This window comes from Physeter macrocephalus, chromosome 16 (genome assembly GCF_002837175.3).
Source record: "Physeter macrocephalus isolate SW-GA chromosome 16, ASM283717v5, whole genome shotgun sequence".
Lineage (NCBI taxonomy): Eukaryota > Metazoa > Chordata > Mammalia > Artiodactyla > Physeteridae > Physeter > Physeter macrocephalus.
The window spans coordinates 24,183,958-24,210,727 of NC_041229.1; the positions used below are offsets into that span (position 1 = coordinate 24,183,958).

General features: G+C 35.2%; 1 protein-coding gene across 1 annotated transcript in view; it reads right to left on the minus strand.

Moving 5' to 3' along the window:
* Nucleotides 1-26,770, minus strand: part of CUL5 (cullin 5) — a 101,906-nt gene that overhangs the window by 41,175 nt on the left and 33,961 nt on the right. The window contains exons 3-7 of the mRNA XM_007110694.4: nucleotides 24,814-24,913; nucleotides 17,411-17,587; nucleotides 15,150-15,291; nucleotides 13,597-13,742; nucleotides 13,434-13,514 (exon numbers count right to left, since the gene is read on the minus strand). Of these exons, the coding sequence (XP_007110756.1) occupies nucleotides 13,434-13,514; nucleotides 13,597-13,742; nucleotides 15,150-15,291; nucleotides 17,411-17,587; nucleotides 24,814-24,913 (646 nt within the window). The remainder of the gene's footprint in view (nucleotides 1-13,433; nucleotides 13,515-13,596; nucleotides 13,743-15,149; nucleotides 15,292-17,410; nucleotides 17,588-24,813; nucleotides 24,914-26,770) is intronic.

Genomic DNA, 26,770 nt, shown 5'->3' on the forward strand with positions numbered 1-26,770 from the left:
CATTTTATTTTTATTTTAGCCTTACATAAAAGTTGTAAAAATAGCAGAGAGTGCCTATACATCCATCACCCTATTTCCCATAATGGTAACTTTTTACGTAACTACAGCACAACTATCAAAACCAGGAAAATATTAGTACAATATTAATTAACTACAGACCTTATTAGAAATTCACCAGTCTTTCCTATTCCAGGATGCTATCTACAAACCCAGATTACATTTTGTTAGTATTCCTAGTCTCCTCCAATCTGTGACAATTTCTTGGTCCGTGTGTGCGTGTTATGATCTTGACACATTTATTTAATTTTTATTGGCATATATTTGCTTTACAATGTTCTGTTAGTTTCTACTATACAGCAAAATGAATCAACTATACATATATTCCCTTTGTCTTTGGATTTCCTTCCCATTTAGGTCACCACAGTGCATTAAGGAGAGTTCCCTGTGCTATACAATATGTTCTCATTAGTTATCTATTTTACACACAGTATCAATAGCGTATATGCCAATCCCAATCTCCCAGTTCCTCCCATCCTCCTCTTTCCCTCTTGGTATCCATACATTAGTTCTCTACCTGTGTGTCTCTATTTCTGCTTTGCAAATAGATTTCATCTATACCATTTTTCTAGATTTCACATATGTGCGTTAATATACGATATCTGTTTTTCTGACTTACTTCACTCTGTACGACAATCTCTAGGTCCATTCACATCTCTACAAATGACCTAATTTCATTCCTTTTTATGGCTGAGTAATATTCCATTGTATAAATGTACCACATCTTCTTTACCTGTTCCGCTGTTGATGGACATTTAGGTTGCTTCCATGTCCTGGCTATTGTAAACAGTGCTGCTGAGAACATAGGGGTGCATGTGTCTTTTTGAATTATGGTTTTCCCTGGGTATATGCCAGTAGTGGGATTGCTGGGTCATATGATAGTTCTATTTTTAGGTTTAGGTTTTTTTTTGTTTTTTTTTTTGTGGTATGCAGGCCTCCCTCTGCTGCGGCCTCTCCCGTTGCGGAGCACAGGCTCCGGACGCGCAGGCCCAGCGGCCATGGCTCACGGGCCCAGCCGCTCTGCGGCATGTGGGATCCTCCCAGACCGGGGCGCGAACCCGGTTCCCCTGCATCGGCAGGCGGACGCGCAACCACTGCGCCACCAGGGAAGCCCCTTGTCTTAAAATTTTTAATAAGAGGTTGACTGAAACCCTAAACAGAAACGTAGCGCCACCAGGGAAGCCCCTATTTTTAGTTTTTTAAGGAACCTCCATACTGTTTTCCATTTACATGGCTGTTATCAATTTACATTCCAACCAACAGTGCATGATGGGTCCCTTTTCTCCACACGCTCTCCAGCGTTTGCAGATTTTTTGATGATGGCCTCTCTGACCCGTATGAGGTGATACCTCATCATAGCTTTGATTTGCATATCTCTACTAACTTGTGATGTTGAGCATCTTTCCACGTGCCATCTGTATGTTTTTTGGAGAAATTTCTATGTAGGTCCTCCACCCATTTTTTGATTAGGTCGTTTTTTTGATATTGACCTGCATGAGCTGCTTGTATATTTTGGAGATTAATCCTTTGTCAGTTGCTTTGTTTGCATATATTTTCTCCCATTCTGAGCGTTGTCTCTTTGTCTCATTTATGGTTTCCTGTGTTGTGCAAAAGCTTTTAATTAGGTCCCATTTGTTTATTTTTCTTTTTATTTCCATTACTCTAGGAGGTGGGTCAAAAAAGATCTCACTGCGATTTATGTCAGTGTTCTGCCTATGTTCTCCTTTAAGAGTTTTATAGTGTCTGGCTTTACATTTAGGTCTTTAAACCATTTTGAGTTTATCTGTGTGTGGTGTTAGGGAATGTTCTAATTTCATTCCTTTACATGTCCAGTTTTCCCAGCACCACTTATTGAAGAGGCTGTCTTTTCTCCATTGTATTATATATTTTTGCCTCCTTTGTCATAGATCAGGTGACCATAGGTGCATGGGTTTATATGTGGGCTTTATATCCTGGTCTATGGATCTATATTTGTTTTTGTGCCAGTAACATACTGTCTTGATTACTGTAGCTTTGTAGTATAGTCTGAGGTCAGGGAGCCTGATTCCTCCAGCTCCGTTTTTCTTTCTCAAGATTGCTTTGGCTATTCGGGGGCTTGTGTGTTTCCACACAAATTGGAAAATTTTTTGTTCTAGTTCTGTGAAAAATGCCAATGGTAATTGATAGGGATTGCACTGAATCTGTAGATTGCTTTGGGTAGTATACTCATTTTCACAATATTAATTCTTCCAATCCAAGAACTTGGTGTATCTCGCCATCTGTTTGTGTCATTTTGGTTTCTTTCATCAGTATCCTACAGTTTTCTGTGTACAGGTCTTTTGCCTCCTTAGGTAGGATCTTGACACTTTTAAAGAATAGTAGCCAGTTATTCTGTAGACTGCCCCCAAAATAGGGATTGTCTAAAATTTTCTCATTAGAATAAGAGTACTAATTTTTGACAAGAATACAACAGAAATGATTTTGTACTCTTCTTAGTGTATCATATCAAGGTGTATATAATATCAATATGTCCTATTACTGGTTATGTTAACCTTGATCACTTGATTAAGATAAGTGTTTTTTGGGTTTCTCCATCATAGTAACTATTTTTCCCTTACCAAATATCTTGAGGAAGATACTCTGAAACTGTCAATTCTACCTCAAACCTTTGGCCAGTGATTTTAGTATCCATTAGTGGAGCTTGTCTGCAACAACTATTAGTGTGATTATACCTAATAGTAATCATCAATTTCCCTCCACATTTTTAGAGAATTCTTCTCTAAAAGTCTGAACATTTTTCATGTTTGATGGCCAGTATTAAGTATATATCTGTATCTTTTTTAAAAATAATAAAATTCATAAATTTATTATTTGTTAATAAATCTGGCAGCCACAGCTGTTAATTTTTCAACCACGCATATGAGACCAAGAAGTACCAGAGCTCTTCCACTGAATTGACTTTTTATTTTTTTAAAATTCATAAATTATTATTTGTTAATAAATCTGGCAGCCACAGCTGTTAATTTTTCAACCACGCATATGAGACCAAGAAGTACCAGAGCTCTTCCACTGAATTGACATTGTGATCCTGCAAATACTTATACCTTTTAGGAATACAGCGACATCAAGTAACAGTTTATCAAGAAGTACAGGTTTCATCTGGGGGGTTATTTCCACATGACACAGGAATGGTTCCAGTTGCTCACATTCTTACCAGCACTTATATTGTCAGTTTTTTCATTTCTTTGAGCTGTTCTAATACAGATGTAGTGTTGTCTCATGATTTTTAAAACAGCTTTAGAGATATGATTGATATATGATACATTGTACAACTGTTAAAGTGAACATGTTGATAAATTTGACGTGTATACAACCATGAGACCATTACCACAATTAAGATAGAACACATCTATTGTATATCTGTATCTTTTTTCCAACTTTTTTCTACCAGATATTTATCATTTTTTGTTCCTCAATTTTTAAAAGTTCTTTATATAGTAGAACTTTATATAGTAGGGATATTGGGCTTTTGTCTGTGACATATATTTCAAATACTTTTTCCCAGGTTGTGAGCTAATTTTTAACTTTGCTGATTGTGCTTTTTGCAATTACATTTTTTTTTAATTTTTAAAATTATTTTAATTTATTTTTATTGAGGTATAATTGCCATATAACATTAGTTTAAGGTGTGCAACATAATAAATAGATAATTATATACATTGTGAATTAAGTCACCACAATTAAGTCCAGTTAACATACATACATAACTACATAGTTAAAAATTTTATTTTCTTATGATGAGAACTTTTAAGATTGCAATTTTTTTAGTGTATAGTCACATTTGTCAGCCTTTTCTTTTACTGACTGAACTTTGAGTCATAAAAAAAAAAAAAAAAACCTCTCCAAAGAAGATATACAGATTGCCAACAAACACATGAAAGAATGCTCAACATCATTAATCATTAGAGAAATGCAAATCAAAACGACAATGAGATATCATCTCACACCGGTCAGATTGGCCATCATCAAAAACTCTAGAAATAATAAATGCTGGAGAGGGTGTGGAGAAAAGGGAACCCTCTTGCACTGCTGGTGGGAATGTAAATTGATACAGCCACTATGGAGAACAGTATGGAGGTTCCTTAAAAAACTACAAATAGAACTACCATACGACCCCGCAATCCCACTACTGGGCATATACCCTGAGAAAACCATAATTCAAAAAGAGTCATGTACCAAAATGTTCATTGCAGCTCTATTTACAATAGCAAGGACATGGAAGCAACCTAACTGTCCATCAACAGATGAATGGATAAAGAAGATGTGGCACATATATACAATGGAATATTACTCAGCCATAAAAAGAAATGAAACTGAGTTATTTGTAATGAGGTGGATAGAACTGGAGTCTGTCATACAGAGTGAAGTAAGTCAGAAGGAGAAAAACAAATACCGTATGCTAACACATATATATGGAATCTAAGAAAAAAAAATGTCATGAAGAGATTAGTGGTAGGACAGGAATAAAACACAGACCTACTAGAGCATGGACTTGAGGACATGGGGAGGGGGAAGGGTAAGCTGTGACGAAGTGAGAGAGTGGCAGGGACATATATGCACTACAGCTAGTGGGAAGCTGCTGCATAGCACAGGGAGATCACCTCTGTGCTTTGTGACCATGAGAGGGGTGGGATAGGGAGGGTGGGAGGGAGGGAGACGCAAGAGGGAAGAGATATGGGAACATATGTATATGTATAACTGATTCACTTTGTTGTAAAGGAGAAACTAACACACTATTGTAAAACAGTTATACTCCAATAAAGATGTTAAAAAAAAAAAAAAACCTCTCTCTATGCCAAAGTTAAAGAGGAATGCTTCTAGTACTTGTATAATTCCATTTTTAACACTTAGATCCCTGATCTATTTGGGGTTTATTTTTCTGAATGGTGTAAAATACAGATCTAAAGATCTTTTTCCAAGTATCTGCTGAGTCATCCCATCACCATTTTTTTAAAAGTCCATCTTTACTGCCACTGATTTGACATCCAACCTTTGTCATATATAATTCTGACTTTCTATTCCATTCCACTAGTCCACTATCTATTCATGTGTCAATATCACACTATTTTTTTAATTTATGTATTTTTATTGAAATCAATTCATAGTTGATTTAAAATATTGTATTACTTTCAGATAGGTGTACAGTCAGTTAGGTATACGGCATAGTGATTCAGTATTTTTGCAGACTATACCCCATTATAGTTATTATAAGGTAATAGATATAATTCCCTGCACTACACAGTATATCCTTGTTGCTTATCTGTTTTATATACAGTAGTTGGTATCTGTTAATCCCATACCCCTAATTTATCTCTCCCCTCTTCCCTTGCCCCTTTGGTAACCACAAGTTTGCTTTCTATATCTGTGACTCTGTTTCTGTTTTGCATATTTGTATCATTTAGATTCCACATGTAAGTGATAACATACTGTGCATGTCTTTCTCTGTCTGATTTATTTCATTAAGCATAATAATCTCTAGGTCCATCTGTGTTGCTGCAAATGGCAATATTTCATTCTTTTTTATGGCTGAGTAATATTCCATTGTGTGTGTGTGTGTGTGTGTGTGTGTGTGTGTACACATACACCCCACATCTTAATCCAATCATCTGTTGATGGGTACCTGGGTGGCTTCCATGTCTTGGCTATTGCAAATAGCACTGCTATGAACACTGGGGTGCACACAACCTTTCGAATTAAGAGTTTTCATCTTTTCCGGATATATAACCAGGAGTGGGATTGCTGGATAGTGTAGTAACTCTATTTTCAGTTTTTAAAGGAACCTCCATACTGTTCTCCACAGTGGCTGCACTAACTTGCATTCCCAACAACAGTGTATGAGAGTACCCTTTTCTCCACATCCTCTCCAACAGTTGTTATTTGTGAACTTTTTGATGATAGCCATTCTGACACGTGTGAGGTGGTGCATCAGTGTAATTTTGATTTGCATTTCTCTAATAATTATGCCTTTTAGCCATCTCTATGTCTTCTTTGGAGAAATGTCTATTCAGATCTTCTGCCCATTTTTTGATTGGCTTGTTTCTTTTTCTGATACTGAGTTTTATGAGCTGTTCCCACATTTTGGATATTAACAAATCCTTGTTAATCCCTGTCAGCTGCATCATTTGCAAATATTTTCTCTCAGATTGTTTTTGTTTTCTTGTTCGTTTCCTTTGCTGTGCAAAAGCTTTTAAGTTTAATTAGGCCCCATTTGTTTATTTTTGCTTTCATTTCTTTTGCCTTGGGAGACTCATCCAAGAAAATATTGTTACAATTTATGACAAAGTGTCCTGAATATATTCTCTTCTAGGAGTTTTATGGTTTCAGGTCTTACATTTATGTTTTTAAATTACTTTGAACTTATTTTTGTATATGTGTGAGGGAATGTTCTAATCTCATTGTTTTACACATGGCTATACAGTTTCCCCAGACACCACTTGTTGAAGAGAGTGTCAGACTGCTTTGGCAATTCAGCGACTTTTGTGGTTCCATATAAATTTTAGGATTATTTGTTCTAGTTCTGTGAAAAATGTCACGGGTATTTTGAATAGGGATTGCAGTAAATCTGTACATTGCTTTGGGTAGTATGGCCATTTTCAAAATATTAATTCTTCCAATCCAAGCAAGCATGGGATATCATTCTACTTCTTTGAATCATCTCCAATTTCCTTCATCAATGGTTTATAGTTTTCAGAGTATATGTCTTTAATCTCCTTGGTTAAGTTTATTCCTAGGTATTTACATTTTTTGATGTAATTTTAAATGAGATTGGTTTTTACATTCTCTGATATTTCATTATTAGTGTATAGAAATTCAACAGAAATAGAAGTACATTAATCTTGTATTCTGCAACCTTGCTGAATTCATTTCTTAGTTCTAACAGTTTTGGGGCAGAGACATTATGGTTCTCTATACAGAGTATCATGTCATCTGCAAATAGTGACAATTTTACCTCTTTCCTTTAAATTTGGATACCTTTTCTTTTTCTTGTCTTACTGCTGTGGCTAGGACTTCCAATACTAGGTTAAATAGAAGCAGCTAGAATGGGCATCCTTATCTTGTTCCTGAATTTAGTGGGTAACGTTTCAGCTTTTCACCATGGAGTACTATGCTGACTGTGGGTTTGCTGTAAATGGTCTTTGTTATGTTCCCTCTATACCCACTTTGATAAGAGTTTTTACTATGAACAGATGTTGAATTTTTTCAAATGCTTTTTCTGCATCAACTGAGATGATACTGTGATTTTTATCTTTCCTTTCTTTAATGTGGTGTATCACACTGATTTGCATATGCTGAACCATCCTTGTGACCCTGAAATAAATCCAATTTGATCATGGTGTGTGATCCTTTTCACATATTGTTGTATTCGATTTGCTAATATTTTGTTGAGGAATTTTGCATTTGTATTCATGAAAGATATTGACCTCTAATTTTCTTTTCTTGTAGTGTCTGTTTGCTATTGGTATTAGGCCTCATAGAATGAATCTGAGAGTGTTCCCTCAACTTCAATTGATTTATTTTTTTATCTCTGTGGTATCAGTTGTTCTTTCTCCTCTTTCATTTCTTATTTTGTTTATTCGGACCCTATCAGTTTCTTCTTTGTGAGCCTGGCTGAAGATTTATCAATTCTGTTTATCTTTTAAAAAAACCAGCTCTTCATTTTAATAATCTTTTCTTTTGGTTTTTTTCATCTTTATTTTTTTTCTCTATGATCTTTATTATTTCTTTCCTTCTGACTTTAGGCTTTGTTTGCTCTTCTTTTTCTATTTCTTTTAGGTGGTAGGTTACGTTCTTTGAGATTTTTGTTTCTTGAGGAAGGCCTGAAGTTGCTATGAATGTCCCTCTTAGAACTGCTTTTGCTGCATCCCATAGATTTTGGAAAGCGGTGTTTCCATTTTCATTTGTCCAGAGGTATTTTCTGATTTCCTCTTTGAGTTTCATCACTGACTCACTGGATTTTTAGCAGCATGTTTAGTCTCCACATGTTTATTATTTTCCCACTTTTCTTTCTATGGTTGATTTCTAGTTTCACACTGCTGTGATTAGAAAAAACTCTTGATATAATTTCTATCTTCTTAAATTTGTTAAGTCTTGTTTTGTGACATAGTATGTGACCTATCCTGGAAAGTGTTCCATGTGCACTTGAAAAGAATGTTTATTCTGCCCTTTTTTTTGTTGGAATGTCCTGTTGATAACAATTAAATCCAACTCATCTATTCTGTCATTCAGGATCTCTGCTGCCTTATTGTCTGTCTGGATAACATGTCCACTGATGTCAATGGGGTCCTACTATTATTGTATTAACTGTCAATTTCTCCCTTTATATCTGTTAGTATTTACTTTATACTTAGGTGTTCCTGGATTGGGTGCACATATGTTAACAAGTATAATATCCTCTTCTTGTATCAATTCCTTTATCATTATATACTGCCCTTCTTTGTCATTCATCATGGCCTTTGTTTTAATTTTTTTCTGAAATGAGTATTGCTACCCCTGCTTTCTTGTCGTTTCTGTTTGCATGAAATAACTTATCCCATACCTACTTTCAGTCAGTGTGTCCTTCATCCTAAAGGGAGTCTCTTGTAGCCAGCACACTGAAGGGTCTTGTTTTTTTATCCAATTAGCTTCCCTATGTCTTTTTTTTTTTTTTAATTTATTTATGGCTGTGTTGGGTCTTCGTTGCTGTGCACAGGCTTTCTCTAGTTACAGTAAGCAGGGGCTACTCTTCATTGCGGTGTGCGGGCTTCTCGTTGCAGTGGCTTCTCTTGTTGCAGAGCATGGGCTCTAGGCGCACAGGCTTCAGTAGTTGTGGCACGTGGGCTCAATAGTTGTGGCTCACAGGCTCAGTAGTTGTGGCACATGGGCTTAGTTGCTCCACAGCATGTGGGATCCTACTGGACCAGAGCTCAAACCCATGTCCCCTGCACCAGCAGGAAGATTATTAACCACTGTGCCACCAGGGAAATCCCATCCCTCCCTATGTCTTTTGATCAGTGCATTTAGTCCACTGACATATAAAGTAATTATTGGTATGTGTTTACTTATGGCCCTTTTATTACCTGTTTTCCAGTTGTTTTTGTAGTTCTCTGTTCATTTCATTCTTCTGTTTCTTCTATTGTAATACCACATCACTTAATTACAGAGAATTTATATAGTATGTTTTAATGTCTGGTAGGGCTAGTTCTCTTCAAAGTTTTTATTTTCCAGTGTTTTCCTGGCCATTCTTACATGTTTATTTTTCCACATGAACTTTTTTTCAACTTGTCCAATTTCAATAAATAGTTGTTGGTATTTTTACTGGAATTACAGGAAATATATAAATTAATTTATAGAAGAACTGATTGATATCTGTATCATTTCAAGTCATAGAATTTAAGAATAAGAGATATCTTTCCATTTTTTCAAGTCTACATCTGTGTCTTTGGAGTGTCTAAAACTTTTCCTCTTACAGGTTTCACACATTTCTTACTAGATTTTTCCCAAGTATTTAATTTTCTTTATTGCTACTATAAGTAAGGTTTGCCCTAACCTTATATCCTCTGTTTATTATTTGTGTATATGAAGACTGATATTTGTATGTTAATTTTATATCCTGCCACTTTCCGGAATTACTTTACTGTTTGAGTTTTATCATTGATTGTGGAGTTTTCCAGACAAAGTATTATCATATCATCTCTAAAATGAGACAGTTTTCCTTTTGGCTTACCCATTCTATGCCTCTAATTGATTTCTGTAGTTTAACTGCATGGGCTAATACTTCTAATGTGCTGTTCAATAGAAGTAGAAATAGTGGGTGTCCTTGCCTTGTTTATGATCTTCATGAAAATGCCTCTAATGATTCTCCATAAAATAAGATGGCTTTCGGGCTAAGGTAGATAATTCCTGATAATATTCTTAATAAAAGAAAAAAAGTGAGTACTTTCTTAGCATCATAAAATGCATACATCATGCCAGAAAGAAGCACCATTTAGAAGCACTCCTACCAAACATTGAAAGAAGACAAGGATCCCCAATATTATTGACATTTTTCTAAAATAAACCATTAACTGAAGGTAATAAGAGATATTGATATTAGAAAGATATAATCAGATGTTTAGAATACCCAAAAGAACAAAATAAAACTCTTATAAACAAGGAAGGAATTCAGTAAGCTGCTAAGCACTATATGAACATTACTTGAAATGTATATTTGGCCTTTATTAGGCCTGGCCTCACAACTGGGTACTACTTGGGTGAGACTTGCTCTATTATACAGAACACTGGTCCAGAAATTTGTTTTCCTAGGATACTGAAGAGTAATCAGGTTTAGAAGATTAAGATCAAGACTTACAACATTCAAAAAACGTAAGTGATAAATCATAATAATTTCCTAATTTTCAGAGAAAACACAAATGTCGAAAATGTACATACTTTAATATTAAATTCTGGTGTGCATCATTGTGTAGCCCCATATGAGCTGATAGGTAATTGTCTTCCACTAGTAATAGCTTAATAGGTAAGTAGAGACGAAAACTAGTATCCATAAAGCATTAAGATATAGCATAGCATGTTCTGATGGCTGATAATTCCTGTAAGACAGAATTTAGGGCAGTAAGTCTGCTCTGAATAATTTTCAATTATGGAAGTGACTTTTCTTAGTAACTATTCAAATAATGCTGTTCATACTTTATGCATATTAAATTAGAACCCCGGACTTGGTGATTTTTTGGTTTACTGTTCCTTCCGTTACAACATACTTCACTTTAACACACCATTTCTCTTCGGAAACAGAAACTGTAAATTAACAAATATATAACAAATATTATGTATATAGTATAATGGCCTTAGCTCAGTAAGGTATATAATACAGTAGTGTATCTGCATTAAGCCTTAAATTCCCAATGTTACAGTTAATTCTATAGTTTTCATGCTTAATGTCTTCTCTGCACCAAATTTTGCTGTACAAACTATATAGTGGCCACTGATTAATATTAATCTATGTTCTTAAGAGATAGGAAAGTGATAACCTTTGGAAAAAAAGATGGTAATAATACTTTGGAGGGAGTATGATGGAAGGTTTCTTACTTGCTGATAATTCTTTTTCTGGTAATTTCACAGGTATGTGCACTTTGTGATAACTCACTTATACTTGAGATTTTTGCACACTTTTCTGTATATATGTTATACTTCAATCAAAATAGTTAAGAAAAATAAGCAGAAAATCAAAATAAACCACACAAACAGACCTCTTACTTCCCCAATAAAGCACAATTTCTTTGCAAGCACATTATATTGCACTTAGGGTCTTTGTTGAAACAAAACAAAACAAAAACTTATCTTTAAACCCCAGAATCATTCAGCTTGGCAAGATGTTCACACTTGGTATCCATGGAAGAGCAAATTCACATCTTCTGTTTCAAGTTTTTCCCAAAATGTGTGTGTGTGTATTTTAAAGTAGAAAGGGAGACTTAACTGTTCTATACAAGTTTTCATGTGTATTTGTTTATCTCTACCTTTCTCATTCTCTTTTTCTTCTCTCTCTTACTCACTGTATTAGTTGGACCTCTATAATTGAATTTCTTTAAGTTTACTATAAATATGATATAACTAAGACATATAAAATAGAGTGTAAGAACAGAACAACTACTCTATCTTACAAACTTACAACATCCCCATCCAGGTGGTACATGCACACCAATCAACTCAAAATATTCAAATCCCTCTAAACTCATCTTTCTCCCTCACTACGAAGATTTATTCTTATACCTGATCTTCCCACAGCAGCACAATTCTCCCAAGCCAAAACCTTAGAAACACTGTTGACTCAATTCTCTCCAATATCAGCCCTATTCATATTACAATGTTCCACCTTTGGGAAGTCTGTCTCTACCCTCTTTCTTTCCATTCCCATTGCTACACCCCTATCTGGCACTCCTAATACCTTGCTTGAATTATTGCAAAAGCCTCCCACTTCCTATTCCAAGCTATTCCCCACTCCAATTTTTAAAAATTTATTTATTTGGCTGTGCGGGTCTTAGTTGCGGCACGCAGGATCTTCAGTTGTGGCATGTGTGATCTAGTTCCCTGACCAGGGATCAAACCCAGGCCCCATTCACTGGGAGCACAGAGTCTTAGCCACTGGACCACCAGGGAAGTCCCCCCCACTCCAATTAATCTTTCATACTGACACTAGATTAATTTTTCTGACGGATAAGTTTGAGCGTAGCATTATTTGTTTAAAAAATATTCAATGGCCTCCCTACCTTCTGAATGAAGTTCAAGCCTGGCTTTAAATCTCTATAGAGAACTTCTACAAGCAACCACTAAATTTGCCCCCTTCTCTGGCCAATATCAGAGTTATTTGAAAGAGGATATAGACTGCACATAATAAAAAGCAAAACAAACAAAAAAGGGAAAAAAGATCCAACTCAGTCCAATTTCTGAACAAATAAACATGACTATCACTCAAGATGGAAGAAGCCAAAGAAAAATCAGAAGTAAAAAAAAAAAAAAAGAAATCCCATCCATAGTTGAAAAATGTCTGGTTGTAAGCAAACTGGAATGTTACTTCTTTGAATGTGAATCTAAATCTAGTTTGTAGGCTCCAAAGACTGAAAGGAACTGGAAGAAATATTATTGCTATATTTGAGCAATTTCTAACACTCTATCCAAACTTGATTCTTAAACTCCTTAACAAAGCACACTAGGGTCGTCATCCATGTAAAAGAAAACACCAGAATAGACACTGTAGCATGGCTACTACCTCTGATAATTTCTTTCTTTTAATGAGGAACTTACAACATAAAAACTATTTAAAAGACTGATGTTCTCTTATCAAGTAATTAATATTTTATCTCACGACAAGAAAAGTTTGAAAACACCCTCCCATAACAAGAAGAAATATCCTCTAGTAGTAATGGTTTGGTGCTCATTCATTCAGTGTTTGCAGCCACTATTTTACAGAATGTAATTACCATCAATATTGAGAATCAACTGTATCTCTCAGGAGCATACTTTACTTGAAACCTGAAAATCCCTAATATGGTTAACTTTAGGTAGGCACAAAACATAATAGAAAAAGACTGATTAAAAATTAAGTACATTAAATATAGAAAAGTCTAGAGCAGGGATGGCAAACATATTTTATCTTGCACATTAGCTCTGAAGAACAATGAGTTCTGAGTAAGGTGCCTTCTGAAGTTGTACTTTGGTTCACTGGGAACGAGTACTAAAATCAATTGGTAATATTGGTTACAGAAGTGAGAAAGGATAAATAATGTTACTTGCCTCATGTATATACCACCCCTGGGCTACTGTACTTCAAATAATCTCAAAGAATAAACAATTACAAAATTACTTACTGCTTCAACAGAGTTACATTCTCGCCTTGTTTCTAAATAACGTAGGGCTCGTTTTTCTTCTTCTTTTAATTTAGCATCTGCCTGTCCAGAAGCAAAATAGCAATCATTTTAAGAAAATCAAGAAAATAGCTCAAATTACCACATATACTAAGTTCTCACTTACATATTTCATATAATTCTGTACACCATTTTGTTGTAAATACGAGGGTGCCTGTGTTCTATAAAATCTCTCTGTTGAATCCAAGTATGCCTTCTCAAAATTGTCCCTATAAATTTGAAGCTTATCCTCTGGATTAGAACAAAGGTTAACTGAAAAACAGAAAATAAAATTTTACTCTAATTATGATTCAAATCAGTATTTTGAGTACAATAAATGAAATAACAAATATTGAGGAGTCATGTTCAAGGAACTGTGACAATGCTCAAGAGAACATAAAGCCATGAAAGACAAAATCCTCTATAAGAAACTTAAAAAGATAACAGTACAGAGTAGTAAAGTGACAAATAGTATAGATAACATGAACTATTTTATTTTTGAATAGGAAAGAGACTGACGTCAAACTGGATGATCAAGAAACCATTCACAGAAAAGATGGGATTTGAATTGAGTCTTTAGGAACAAAGTAGGATTTACACTGATTAGTAAAGGAAGTAAATATTCAGAAGTTGAACAACACAAGATCAAATCGAGGTATAACAACAAGGTTGTCTGCGTGGACTGTAAGGTTAATAGAAGATAAGGTAGAATAGTAAGTTAGGAATGGTTATGGAGAACCTCAAATCTCTGGCTAAGTAACCTGAACTTAGCATGGCCTACCACTAAACAGGTAACAAAAACACCAATAAAATTATACTTAAAAATTAATCTTTTGAAAGTATAAGGGCTAAATGATAGCAATAACATCACTATAAGAAGACTGTTTCAAAAGTCTAGAAGTAGAATTCAAAGAAGTCTTAACTGGTGGCAGTTGAAATAAAAAGGAATAAATTTCAGGGACACGGCTAATGAAAATCTAGACTTGATACCTAAAGAAACACAATGGCAATGGAGAAAGCAAGTCAAAGATAAATAAAGGTTCATTTATACAAAACTTTCTTATTGGCAACTATTTTGTGTCAGGCATTCTGTGTTCAGTAAAGATATAGTGTCAAGACCACAGTTAAATACACTTAAGTATTATGACAGGGAAGCACAGGTACTATGAAGCACCTAACCTACTCTGGGAATTAGGAAAGGCCTCCATGAGGAAGCAGAGAATGAGGATGAGTTCACAAATAAAAGAGGAGGAAAAGTATTCTGGTCAGAGAAAATAGCACATTTGATTGAATGAAAAATGAGAGTATCACTATCAGACACTGAAAAGTTTAGAAATTCCAGAATGTACACATGGAATAAACTGATGTCCTAAAAATATAAGTACAAAACCAGTTACCTTTCATAAGCTAGAGACTCAAATCTACATTTCTCTAATATAGGTTGCTAAAAAGATTCATTAGCCAAGAAATGAGTGAAATGGAGAAATTAAATATTAACCACACGAATATGAACTTTTGCAGCTTTCATTAAAACAGAGTATCTTTTGGGTACTCTTAATTTCATGTGGCACTAAAAGTAGATGTGACTATATTCTAATAAACATAACTTTGAGACTACTATTCTATAATTGTCTTAATTTCCATGAAAAGGAAATTTGATCATAAAGGTTCAGAACATACCATAGGATTCTCTTACTCCAATGACAAGCTGAGAATCAAAAGCTTCTCCTAATCTTTCAGCATGTACCAGCTTCATTGCACTATCTTGAAGTCTGTTTTTTATATTTGAAAAGATTGACTCATTCCATGTATCAAGCATGAGCTAGGAAAAAAAGAAAAGATGCCATCATTTCAATTATTAATATACCAAGTACCATAAATACACACAAAAAATTTTAAGTACAAATGCTAAAAAAGGAAATAAAATTCTTAGAGCTACATTCACTTGAATACTACAGGAAAGCAACATATTTATTTATTTATTTTTTTATTTTTATTTTTGGCTGCTTTGGGTCTTCGTTGCCGCACACAGGTTTTCTCTAGTTGTGGTAAGCGGGGGTAAGTTACTCTTCATTGCGGTGTGCGGGCTTCTCATTGTGGTGGCTTCTCTTGTTGCGGAGCACGGGCTGGGCACACTGGGCTTCAGTAGTTGCAGCATGCAGGCTCAGTAGTTGCGGCACTCGGGCCCTAGAGCACAAGGGCTTCAGTAGTTGCGGTGCATGGGCTCAGCAGTTGTGGCACGTGAGCTCTAGGGTGCGCGGGCTTCAGTAGTTGTGGGACGCAGACTCAGTAGTTATGGCTTGTGGGCTCTAGAGCACAGTCTCAGTAGTCGTGGTGCAAGGGCTTAGTTGCTCTGCGGCAGGTGGGATTTTCCCGGACCAGGGATCAACCCGTGTCCCCTGCACTGGCAGGTGGATTCTTAAGCACCGCGCCACCAAGGAAGTCCCAGGAAAGCAGTACATTTAAATTTGGTAACTATCATGTGGTAAATACTGACAAAAGAACAAGTGTTTCAGAATCAAACACAACTGGATTTGAATTCCAGCTGTTACTTATTTGCCTGCTTTCTCATCTGTAAAATAGTGAAAATAATGGTACAAATTTCAAGTGGTTGTTGTAAAAATTAAATATGGTAATACATGGAAAATGTTACTTTCCCTATAGTTCCAAGGTTGTATTTCAGAGATACTGATATGTGTTTGGGATGGTCATATGCATGTTTGTATAAATATATGATAAATGTGAAAAGGACCAAATGAAAATATGTTTGATAATGAATCTCAAAAAGAAAAGAATATACAAATCCACCCTATGGATGTTCTGTTTAAATGATGAAAATGGCATACACATATTCATGAGTATGCTTTCAGCATTAGTACAAATTTTAAGGCTGGGAAGGGGCAACAAGGTCCAGGACACTATTTAAATTCCTGAGCTGATTGCTAGAACCATCACAGCAAGCAGTGAGTTGTTCAAAGTTCAAATGGCATTTTTTACTGTTCAAATCTGTGGTTCCATTTGACTCTCACAAGGAGAAATACGTGTGTGTGTATGTATGTGTGTGTGTGTGTGTGTGTGTGTGTATATATATATATATATATGAAAAATGAGGACAGCAAGGTTAGGGCATTATTGACTGAAGAATTGAAAGGGAAACCTGGGACTGTTCAATTTCAGAGCTGAGTTCTTTCCATTAGTTCATGAGTTGTTACTGGGCAGAGAGCTTTTAACTAGAAACTATGCAAAATATGAAAATAAACATGGTACATATACTGAGTTTATAATAACTAGAATTAAGTTAAAAAAATGATAAAGATGACAGCAGTTTAGCCACAATTAAACACAAAGATACCAGAAGGTAACCTAATAAGGAAAGACTTTTTGAACAGAAAAAAAGTAATTGAATTTATAGAAAGGTAAAAGTACAGGGGCTTCCCTGGTGGCACAGTGGTTGAGAGTCCGCCTGCTGATGCAGGGGACACAGGTTCGTGCCCCGGTCCGGGAAGATCCCACACGCCACGGAGCGGCTAGGCCTGTGAGCCATGGCCGCTGAGCCTGTGCATCCGGAGCCTGTGCTCCACAACGGGAGAGGCCACAATGGTGAGAGGCCCGTGTACTGCCAAAAAAAAAGTACAGAGAAAGAATAATGAAATAAAATTATGAAGATAAAACTAGGAAAAGGAGAAAGTGAAAAGGAAAAGCAAACGAGGTAATGTTTGAAGACAGAGATTTACAGCTTAAGACCACATAAAAAATGAAAGAGAACTGAAGCTAAAAAAAAGATGAAAGAAAACTAATATTATTCAATAAAACCCAGCAAAAGCTGAAAAGCAATTTATATGTGAAGCAGAAAAACTCATTTCAGTGTAAATTTCTTTCAAAAGTCTTCAACTCACCCTATTTCTGAAGAACATTAGGGAAAAATGGGAAAACTAACTTACCTTTCGAACAATACTGTCTTCTACATTTGATTTTTTATTGCTGCCCTGTTTACCCATTAAAGTAATCTCTAGTTGACAGAAAGGCTTTGGTAAAATATCACACTGTGTAAAGAATTTTCGCCATTCAACAATATAAGCTTTTAGCAAAGCTGTATCATCTTGATGGCTCAGTACTCGCTGAAAAAAAAAGAATCATACCAATTTTAAATAAATACAGGTGCGCAACATATTCATGCCATAAATTTAACATATTTTATTTACTGTATAACCTATATTATACCCAAAAGAAATTAAAACATACATATATATCAAAGAGAAATTAAAACTTGCTCACATAGCCTTACTGTAATGAACATTGCACAATATATACATATATCAAATCATCATGTTGTACACCTGAAAGCAATAAAATGTTATATGTCGATTATACTTCAATTAAAAAAAAACCCTATATCCTTTAGCTATTACCTTCCTACCCTCCTCCCTTCCTAGTTCCCCCCATCCCCACCCAGCCCTAAGCAACCACTAATATATTTTCTGTGTCTATGTATTTGCCTATTCTGGACTTTCATGTGAATGAGATTACATAATATGTAGACTTTTATGACTGACTCCTTTTATATGGCATAGTTTTTCAGGGCTCGTCCAAGTTGTAGTATATGTCAGTACTTTATTGTTTTATTGCTAAATACTATTCCATTTTATGGACATACCACACTTTTTTTATCTGTTTGTCCACTGATGAACATGTGGGTCATTTCCACCTTTGGCTATCATGAATAATGCGGCTATAAACATCTGTGTACCAAAAAAAAAACAACACACAAAAAACTTGGGCACACTCACCAAGAAGGGGACACAAATAACTAAAATCAAAGATGAAAGAGGAGACATTACAACTGATACCACAGATATACAAAGGATCATGAGAGACTATTACAAACAATTAAACACCAACAAATCTGGCAACCTATAAGAAATGGATAAATTCCTAGAAACATATAATCAACCAAAACTCAATGGTGAGGAAAAAAAAATCTGATAGATTACTGGTAAGTTATCAAGACTGAATTCATAATAAAAAAATTCCCAACAAATGAAAGTCCAGGATCAGATGGCTTCACTGGTGAATCTTACCAAACATTTAAAGCAGAACTAATACCAATCCTTCTTAAACTCTTCCAAAAAACAGGGAACACTTCCAAACTCATTTTATAAGGTGAGCATTACCCTGATACCAAAATCAGACAAAGATGCCACAAAAAAAGAAAATTACAAGCCAGAATCCCTAATGAATGCAGCTGCAAAAATTCTGAAAAAAAATACTAGCAAGCCAAAGTCTACAGCACATTAAAAGGATCATACACCATGATCAAGTGGGATTTACTCCAGGAATGCAAGGATGGGTCAACATTCACTAATTAATCAGTGTGATACACCACATTAACAGAATGACTAAAAATCATATGATCATCTCAACAGATGCAGAAAAAGGATCTGACAAAATGCAATATCTATTTATGATTAAGAACTCTCAAAAATGTAGGTATAGAGGGAATGTACCCCAATGTAATAAAGGCCATATATGACAAGCTCACAGCTAACATCATATTCAATGGTGAAAAGCTGAAAGCTTTTCTTCTAAGATCTGGAATAAGACAAGGATGCCTACTCTCACCACTCCTATTCAAAACAGTACTTGAAATCTTGTCCAGAGCAATTAGGCAAAAAAAAGAAATAAAAGGCACCCAAATTGGAAAGAAGGGAATAAAACTGTCACTATTTGCAGATGACATGATATTATATACAGAAAAACACTAAAGACTCCACCAAAAAATAACAAATGAATTAAGTAAAGTTGCAGGATAGAAAAATCAATATACAAAAATCTGTTGAGTTTCTATACACTAATAACAAACTACGAAAAAGAGAAATTAGGGGGAAAAAATCCTGTTTAAAATCACATCAAAAAGAATAAAATACCTAAGAATAAATTTAACTATGGAGGTGAAAGACCTACACTGAAACACTGATGAAAGAAACTGAATAAGACACAAACAAATGAAAAGATATTCTGTGCTCACAGACTGTTACAATGCTATTGCTAAAATGTCCACACTGGGACTTCCCTGGTGGTCCAGTGGGAAAGACTCCACACTCCCAATGCAGGGGGCCCAGGTTTGATCCCTGGTTGCGGAACTAGATCCCGCATGTATGCCACAACTAAGAGTTTGCATGCCGCAACTAAGAAGTCCACACGTCGCAACGAAGATCCCGCAGGCCGAAATTAAGATCCAGGGCAGCCAAAATAAATAAATATAAATAAATAAATAAATAAATAAATAAAATGTCCACACTACTCAAAGTAGTACAGATTCAGTGCAATCCCTATCAAAATTCCAATGACATTTTTCACAGAAACAGAACCAAGAATCCTAAAATTTGTATGGAACCATAAAAGACCCCACATAACCAAAGCAGTCTTGAGAAATAAGAACAAAGCTGGAGGCATCATGCTTCCTGATTTCAAATTATATTACAAAGCTAGTAATCAAAACAGTATGGTACTGGCATAAAAACAGACCACACAGATCAAAGGAACAAAACAGAAAGCTCAGAAATAAACCCACGCATATTTGGTCAATTAGTTTATGACACAAGAGTCAAAATATATGTGGGGAAAGAATAGTCTCTTCAATAAATGGTGTTAGGAAAACTGGACAGCCACATGCAAAAGACTGAAACTAGACCACTATCTTACAAAAATTAACTCAAAATGAATTAAAGACTTGAACATAAGACCTGAAACCATAAAACTTCTAAAAGAAAACATAGGTAGTAAATTCCTTGACACTAGTCTTGGTGATGATCTTTTGGATTTGACACCAAAAGCAAAGGTATAAAAGCAAAAATAAACAAATGGGACTACACCAAACTAAAAAGCTTCTGCACATCAAATGAAACCATTAACAAAACAAAAGGAAACCTATGGGAGAAAATATTTGCAAATCATATATCTGATGTGGGGTTAATATGCAAAGTATATATAAAGAACTCACACAACTCAATAGCAAAAAAATTTTAAAATCTGATTAAAAATGAACAGAGGGACTTCCCTGGTGGCACAGTGGTTAAGAATCCACCTGCCAATGCCCCTGTGCCACAACTATTGAGCCTGAGCTCTAGAGCCTGTGAGCCACAACTACGGAGCCTGCATGCCACAACTACTGAAGCCCGCACACCTAGAGCCGATGCTCCGCAAGAGAAGTCACTGCAATGAGAAGCCCGAGCACCACAATGAAAAGTAGCCCCTGCTCGCCACATCTAGAAAAAGCCTGCGCTCAGCAACAAAGACATAAAGCAGCCAAAAGTAAATAAATAAATAAACTAATTTTTTAAAAAATGAGCGGAGGATCTGAATAGACATTTTCCCAAAGACACAGAGATGGCCAACAGGTACATGAAAAGATGCTCAACATCACTAATCACCAGAAAAATGCAAGTCAAAACCACAAGGAGATATCACCCCATCCCTGTTAGAATGGCTATTATCAAAAAGACAACAAATAAGTGTTGTTGAGGATGTGGAGAAAGGAAACCCTTGTACACTGTTGGTGGGAATGTAAACTGGTGCAGCCACTACAGAAAACAGCACGGAGTTCCTCAAAAAATTAAAAATAGAATTACCATATTTTCCAGCAATTCTACTTCTTGGTATCTATCCAAAGAAAACAAAAACACTAATTCAAAATGATATATGTACCCCCATGTTCACTTCAGCATTATCTACAACAGCCAAGACATGGAAACAACCTACATGTCCAACAATGGATAAATTGATAAAGAAAATGTGGTATATAGACACAACAGAATATCATTTAGCCATACAAGAGAATGAAATCTTGCCATCTGTGACAACATGGATGGATACCTTGAAAGCATTACACTTAGTGAAATACGGCAGACAGAGAAAGACAAATAAATACCTTATGATCTCACTTACATGTGGAATCAAAAACCAAACCCCAAAAAACCCTACAAAAAAACCCCCCAAGCTCACAGATACAGAGAACAGATTGGTGATTGCCAGGCAGGGGGATGGGGAGGAGAGGGATCAAAATGGGTGAAGGGGGTCAAAAGGTACAAGCTTCCAGTTATAAAAATAAATTAGGGGGACTTCCCTGGTGGCACAGTGGTTAAGAATCCACCCGCCAATGCAGGAGACACGGGTTCGAGCCCTGGTCCAGGAAGATCCCACATGCCGCGGAGCAACTAAGCCCATGCGCCACAACTACTGAGCCTGCGCTCTAGAGCCCATAAGCCACAACTACTGAGGGTGCATGCCACAATTACTGAAGCCCGCATGCCTAGAGTCCATGCTCTACAACAAGAGAAGCTACCGCAATGAGAAGCCCACGCACTGCAACAAAGAGTAGCCCCTGTTCTCTGCAACTAGAGAAAAGCCCACATGCAGCAATGAAGACCCAATGCAGCCAAAAAATAATTAATTAATTAATTTAAAAAATTAAAAAGTCACAGAGGTGTAATGTACAGCATGGTGACTACAGTTAATATTATTGTAGTACACATTTGAAAGCTGCTAAGAAGAGTAAGTCTTAAAAGTTTTCATCACAAGAAAAAAAATTTGTAACTACGTATGGTGACAGATGTGAAAGTAGACTCACTATGGTGATCATTTTGCAATATATACAAATATTGAATCATTATGTCATACACCTGAAACTAGTATAATGTTATGTGTCAATTGTACCTAAAACAAAACTTATGCACAAATGTTCATAGCAGCATTATTCAAAACAGACAAAAAGTAGTGAGAAGAGAACCCCATGTCTATCAATGATAAATAGGTAAACAAAATACAGCACAATACAACGGAATATTATTCTGCCATAAGAAGGAATGAAATAGTGCTAAATGCTACAATATAGATGAACCTTGAAAACATTATCCCAAGTGAAAGAAGTCAGTCATAAAAGGCCACATATTGTAGGATTCCATTTATAGGAAATGTCCAGAATAAACAAATCCATAGGGACAGAAAGTAGATTAGTGTTTGCCAAAGTGGGGGGGAGGGGGGGTCATGCAGAAGTAATTGCTAATGGGTACAGAGTTTCTATCTGGGCTGATGAAAATGTTCTAAAATTAGTGGGTGATGGTTGTAAAACTTTATGAATATACTAAAACACACAGAATTATACACTTTTTAAAAGCGTGAATTTTGGTATGTAAATTATATCTCAATTTTTTTTTTTTTTAAGATCCTAGTCTATTTCTCCACCACTGGACTTTAGCTGGTCCTGTGACTAACTCTGACCAACAAAATGCTGTAGATGTGACACTGTGAGACTTCTGAGCCAAGACTTGAAGAGATTTGCAAGTGGTTTCCTTGAGAACAAGAAACCATGTGAGGGGGAAAAAGCCCCAGAGGGAAGCCAGGACAGTACCAAACACCAGGAATATGAGAAAAGCTCTCTTAGACCATCCAGTCCCTGCAGAGCCTTACTGCTGCCATATTAATAAGCTCAGGCAAAATCATATGAGCCTAGCCCAAATTGCTAAGAATTATGTATTGGGTTGGCCAAAAAGTTTGTTCAGGTTTTTCCATATGTTGTTATGGGAAACCCGAACGAACTTTTTGGCCAACCCAATATAAATAGAAGGGTTACGTTAATCTTAAAAACAAAACAGAAAAAAAAAAACAAAAAAACAAGAAAAAAATTCAATATCCTAATAACTTTCCAAGCATTGCATATTTATTTTTATTTCTCCTTTTTGTCATTTTAAATAATGCTATAATAAACATTTTAATGCTCACTGTCCTATTTGGGAGATTTGGTCCTTCCTAACAGGATAAACTCAATTAGTCTAGTAATTGACTAGTGAACCCACGAAGCTAGATCTTCTTAAAAGTTTTAAAATGTTTTAAAATTATACACCCATGTCTGGCACTGGCAGTCCTGCAATTTAACTGCTCTGAATTAGTGGCACTAAATCCCATCCTCGAGTTCTTGCTAAGGTCTACATTCCAAACTTTCCTGGATCGTTCCAAACATCATTCCAAACCCTGAACATACTTTGTTTTCTAGTGTGAAGTATATTTCTAAATATTTCTAAGATGATTCTTTATGAGCCTATTTCCAGAAAATAAAGAATAATGCTCTATCAATTTGAAATAAACATAATTTATCTTCACCAAAAGTCATAAACAGATAAGCTGATATGCTTTCCAATGCAAGAAGAAACTGTTTTCCTAAATCAGTTCTAGAAAAATGTACGTTTTGATTAAACTGTGATATTGAAACATTTAATTTTTCTAAGCAAACCTGATGCTTTATTTTCATTAAAAGATAATTTCCTAAAAAAAGATAATTTCCTTATAAAACTCTAATTTTTAAAAAATCATTGATCAAGACAGCAGAATTAATGGTATCATCAATAAAACATTTCATTTTGTAAGTAATAACCAATGCGACATCATTCTTATTTTATTATGGTAGTGGCTACTAACAGAATTAAATATATACCAATCATATATTCAATTTCAGTATCTTCCTTTAAGTTATATATTCATTTTTAATTTCCAACTGCTAACACTTATTAATATTTAACAAGATTTCTAACAGACTTTTACTAATGTTGTACAAGACAATGATGTAAAAATCCAAATAAAGAATAAGAAATTCTAGCTCTCTAGTTTTCAAACTTCATTTTATAGAAAGGAAAATAATCACATGTCTTTAGGCCCTTCTTCAAAGTGGTAAAGGATGCATTAGTGATGCCAGAGTTGATCTGAAATAATACTTTACCTCTGCATTAATTCTTCCCAAAAGACAAAGGTGTTAATAAAGACAAAAACAAAACTAGCTCTTGCATAACTGACCTAATGGCTAAATGAGCTCTATCTTCATTTCAATAATATTAAACACTTATATATATCATCAACTCAAGAGTGCTGAATTTCAGCTCAGCAGCAGCAATGCAAAGGACAGTCCAAGAATTACAGTTGGAGAGTATTTAGAATTGAAGAAAATTGCTGTGAACTTGAAAAGAGGTATTAATTGTGAGGAAAAAAAAGATTTATGTGAACTGATGTGTGGCCAAAAAATAACAGTGGTGGGGATTTCTAAAGAATGTATTAAAAATGAAATTCTTTTTATAGCACCTTTTAATTTAGGATAATAATATATTCTTTTGAAAGAAATGTCAGTGAGGGAAGGGGGGAAAACAACAAATGACAATCATTTCATTAAAAAATTTATTTAGCAAGTGTGTCAAAAGTTAATGTGATATTTTAAAATTACTTCAGGAAGCCCTAAATTCAAATCAGAAAATAAGATATTCTCTGAGTAAAGTCTTAAACAATATATAGATGCAAAACTTACTGCCTGTGCTTGCTTAATAAACTCAAGAATATCTTCTTTTAAAGCCTGATGAATTTTTGCTGGGCCTTTATCATCCCAGAGACAGACTGCATGTACATCCCTGTAAAAATAAAGCAGGTAAACAAACATTAACACTGGAAAAAGAACAAAGACAGAACTCTGTTCTGTTTCAATACAGTTTCCATGGACCATGCTAAGGGTGCTTGAATCCATTCACATGAACCAAGCATTCTTTGTAAGCTGTCTCATATACAAACGTTTGTTTCTATTTTGTCATTGCTTTCCTTAAATCTTTGCCACTTACTGATTAAATTTTTAAATTATAAAAGGATCTCCCAATCAGACTCCCAAAGTTAAATAATATCAATATTTTCTTGTGCAAAGACAAGTATAAATCCTTTAATATATAACACAATATATATAAACTATCCTTTTTTAGAAAATTTGTAATTTAAATACCATTACAGCAAAATTCCTAGTTTCGCCCATACATTCATCACATTTACACATCAATTACCACTTTGCCTCCTTTATTTAAAATAAACAGAAACAAAAGCTCTTTAAACTATAAAGCTGACATATTTTACCCAAAGGTCATTCATTATAGAAATATATTTAATATTAATACATGTTCACAGAGTGAATTTTTAAATTACTATATTATAGAGCAGGGAAACATAACAAAAGGATAGAGTCTTATACTGGGGATTCTTTTATTCAAAAAATGTTCCCCAGTACTTTATAGAGCCCCTACCATAAAAAAATGTCAAAAAAAAAACAAAAAATATCTCTAGAATTGTAACATTATAACAATGGCCAAATAGTCTGTTTTACATTCAGATTCTTAGGGACATAATTATAATCCAAAGTTCTGTCTGCATATTAATTTGAACTTGCTTTCATCATTTGTTAAATAAATTCAGCTTAATAGTGGTATCTGGCCCAGAGCAGATGTAGTAAGCACACGAATATTTGTTAAATAACAAGATAATAGGTAACAGCTAACTGCTTACTATATGCCAAATACTATTCTAAGCTGTTTTAACTCACTTAACCTTCACAGCAACCCTGAAGTAGTACTATTTTATTGCCATTTTACAGATGGGGAAACTGAGGCAAAGAAAGGTTAAGTAACATTCCCAAGATTACCCAGCTAGTATATGGCAATTACACGGGCAATTGGGCTCTAGAGCCCACATCAAACCATTTCCCTTAATTTACTCTTGCACCCCTCTAATCCATCCAACAGTAGCTAAAGTGATCATCAAAAAACTCAAATTACATCTTATTGCCTCTATATTTAAAATCCTCCAACGGTTTCCCATTACACTTTGAATAAAGTACAAAATGGTTATTTGACCCCTGTAATATCTCTGCAATCTCACCTCATGGCTAAAGAAATCTAGAGCCTAAAAGAAGAAACTGATACAAAAATAGATTGATTATATTTCAATATGTTTACGACTACTAAGCCTATAAACATAAGATGGTTTAGGAACCCAAGGAGAAGGTAAGGATGGAAGTGACAGGTAAAGAGAAAAAGGGAAGACTCCCTGGAAGAGTTGATTCCTAAGCTTACCTCAAAGAACAAGTAGGATTTTGCCAGGCAAAAGAGGGTGGGGGAAGGATATTTTATGAAGTCACAATGTGAGTAAAGAACTGTAGATCACTAGGGTGTATACAGTGAACTATTAACAAATCAGTGTGGCTTGGCTGTCAAGTGTGAAGTGGGGAGTGATAAGCAAGAAACTGGGCAAACTAACCCTTTTATAATTCAATCACAGTCCTATTGTATCCATCAGCTAAATGTCTCACCAATTTGGACATTTCCACCCATCACCACTACCACAATCAAAATTACCATCATCTCTTACTTAATTTACTATAACACAAACTAGCATGTATTGACTGCTTACGATGTACCAAGCACTTCACACATATTGACCCATGCAGTGGT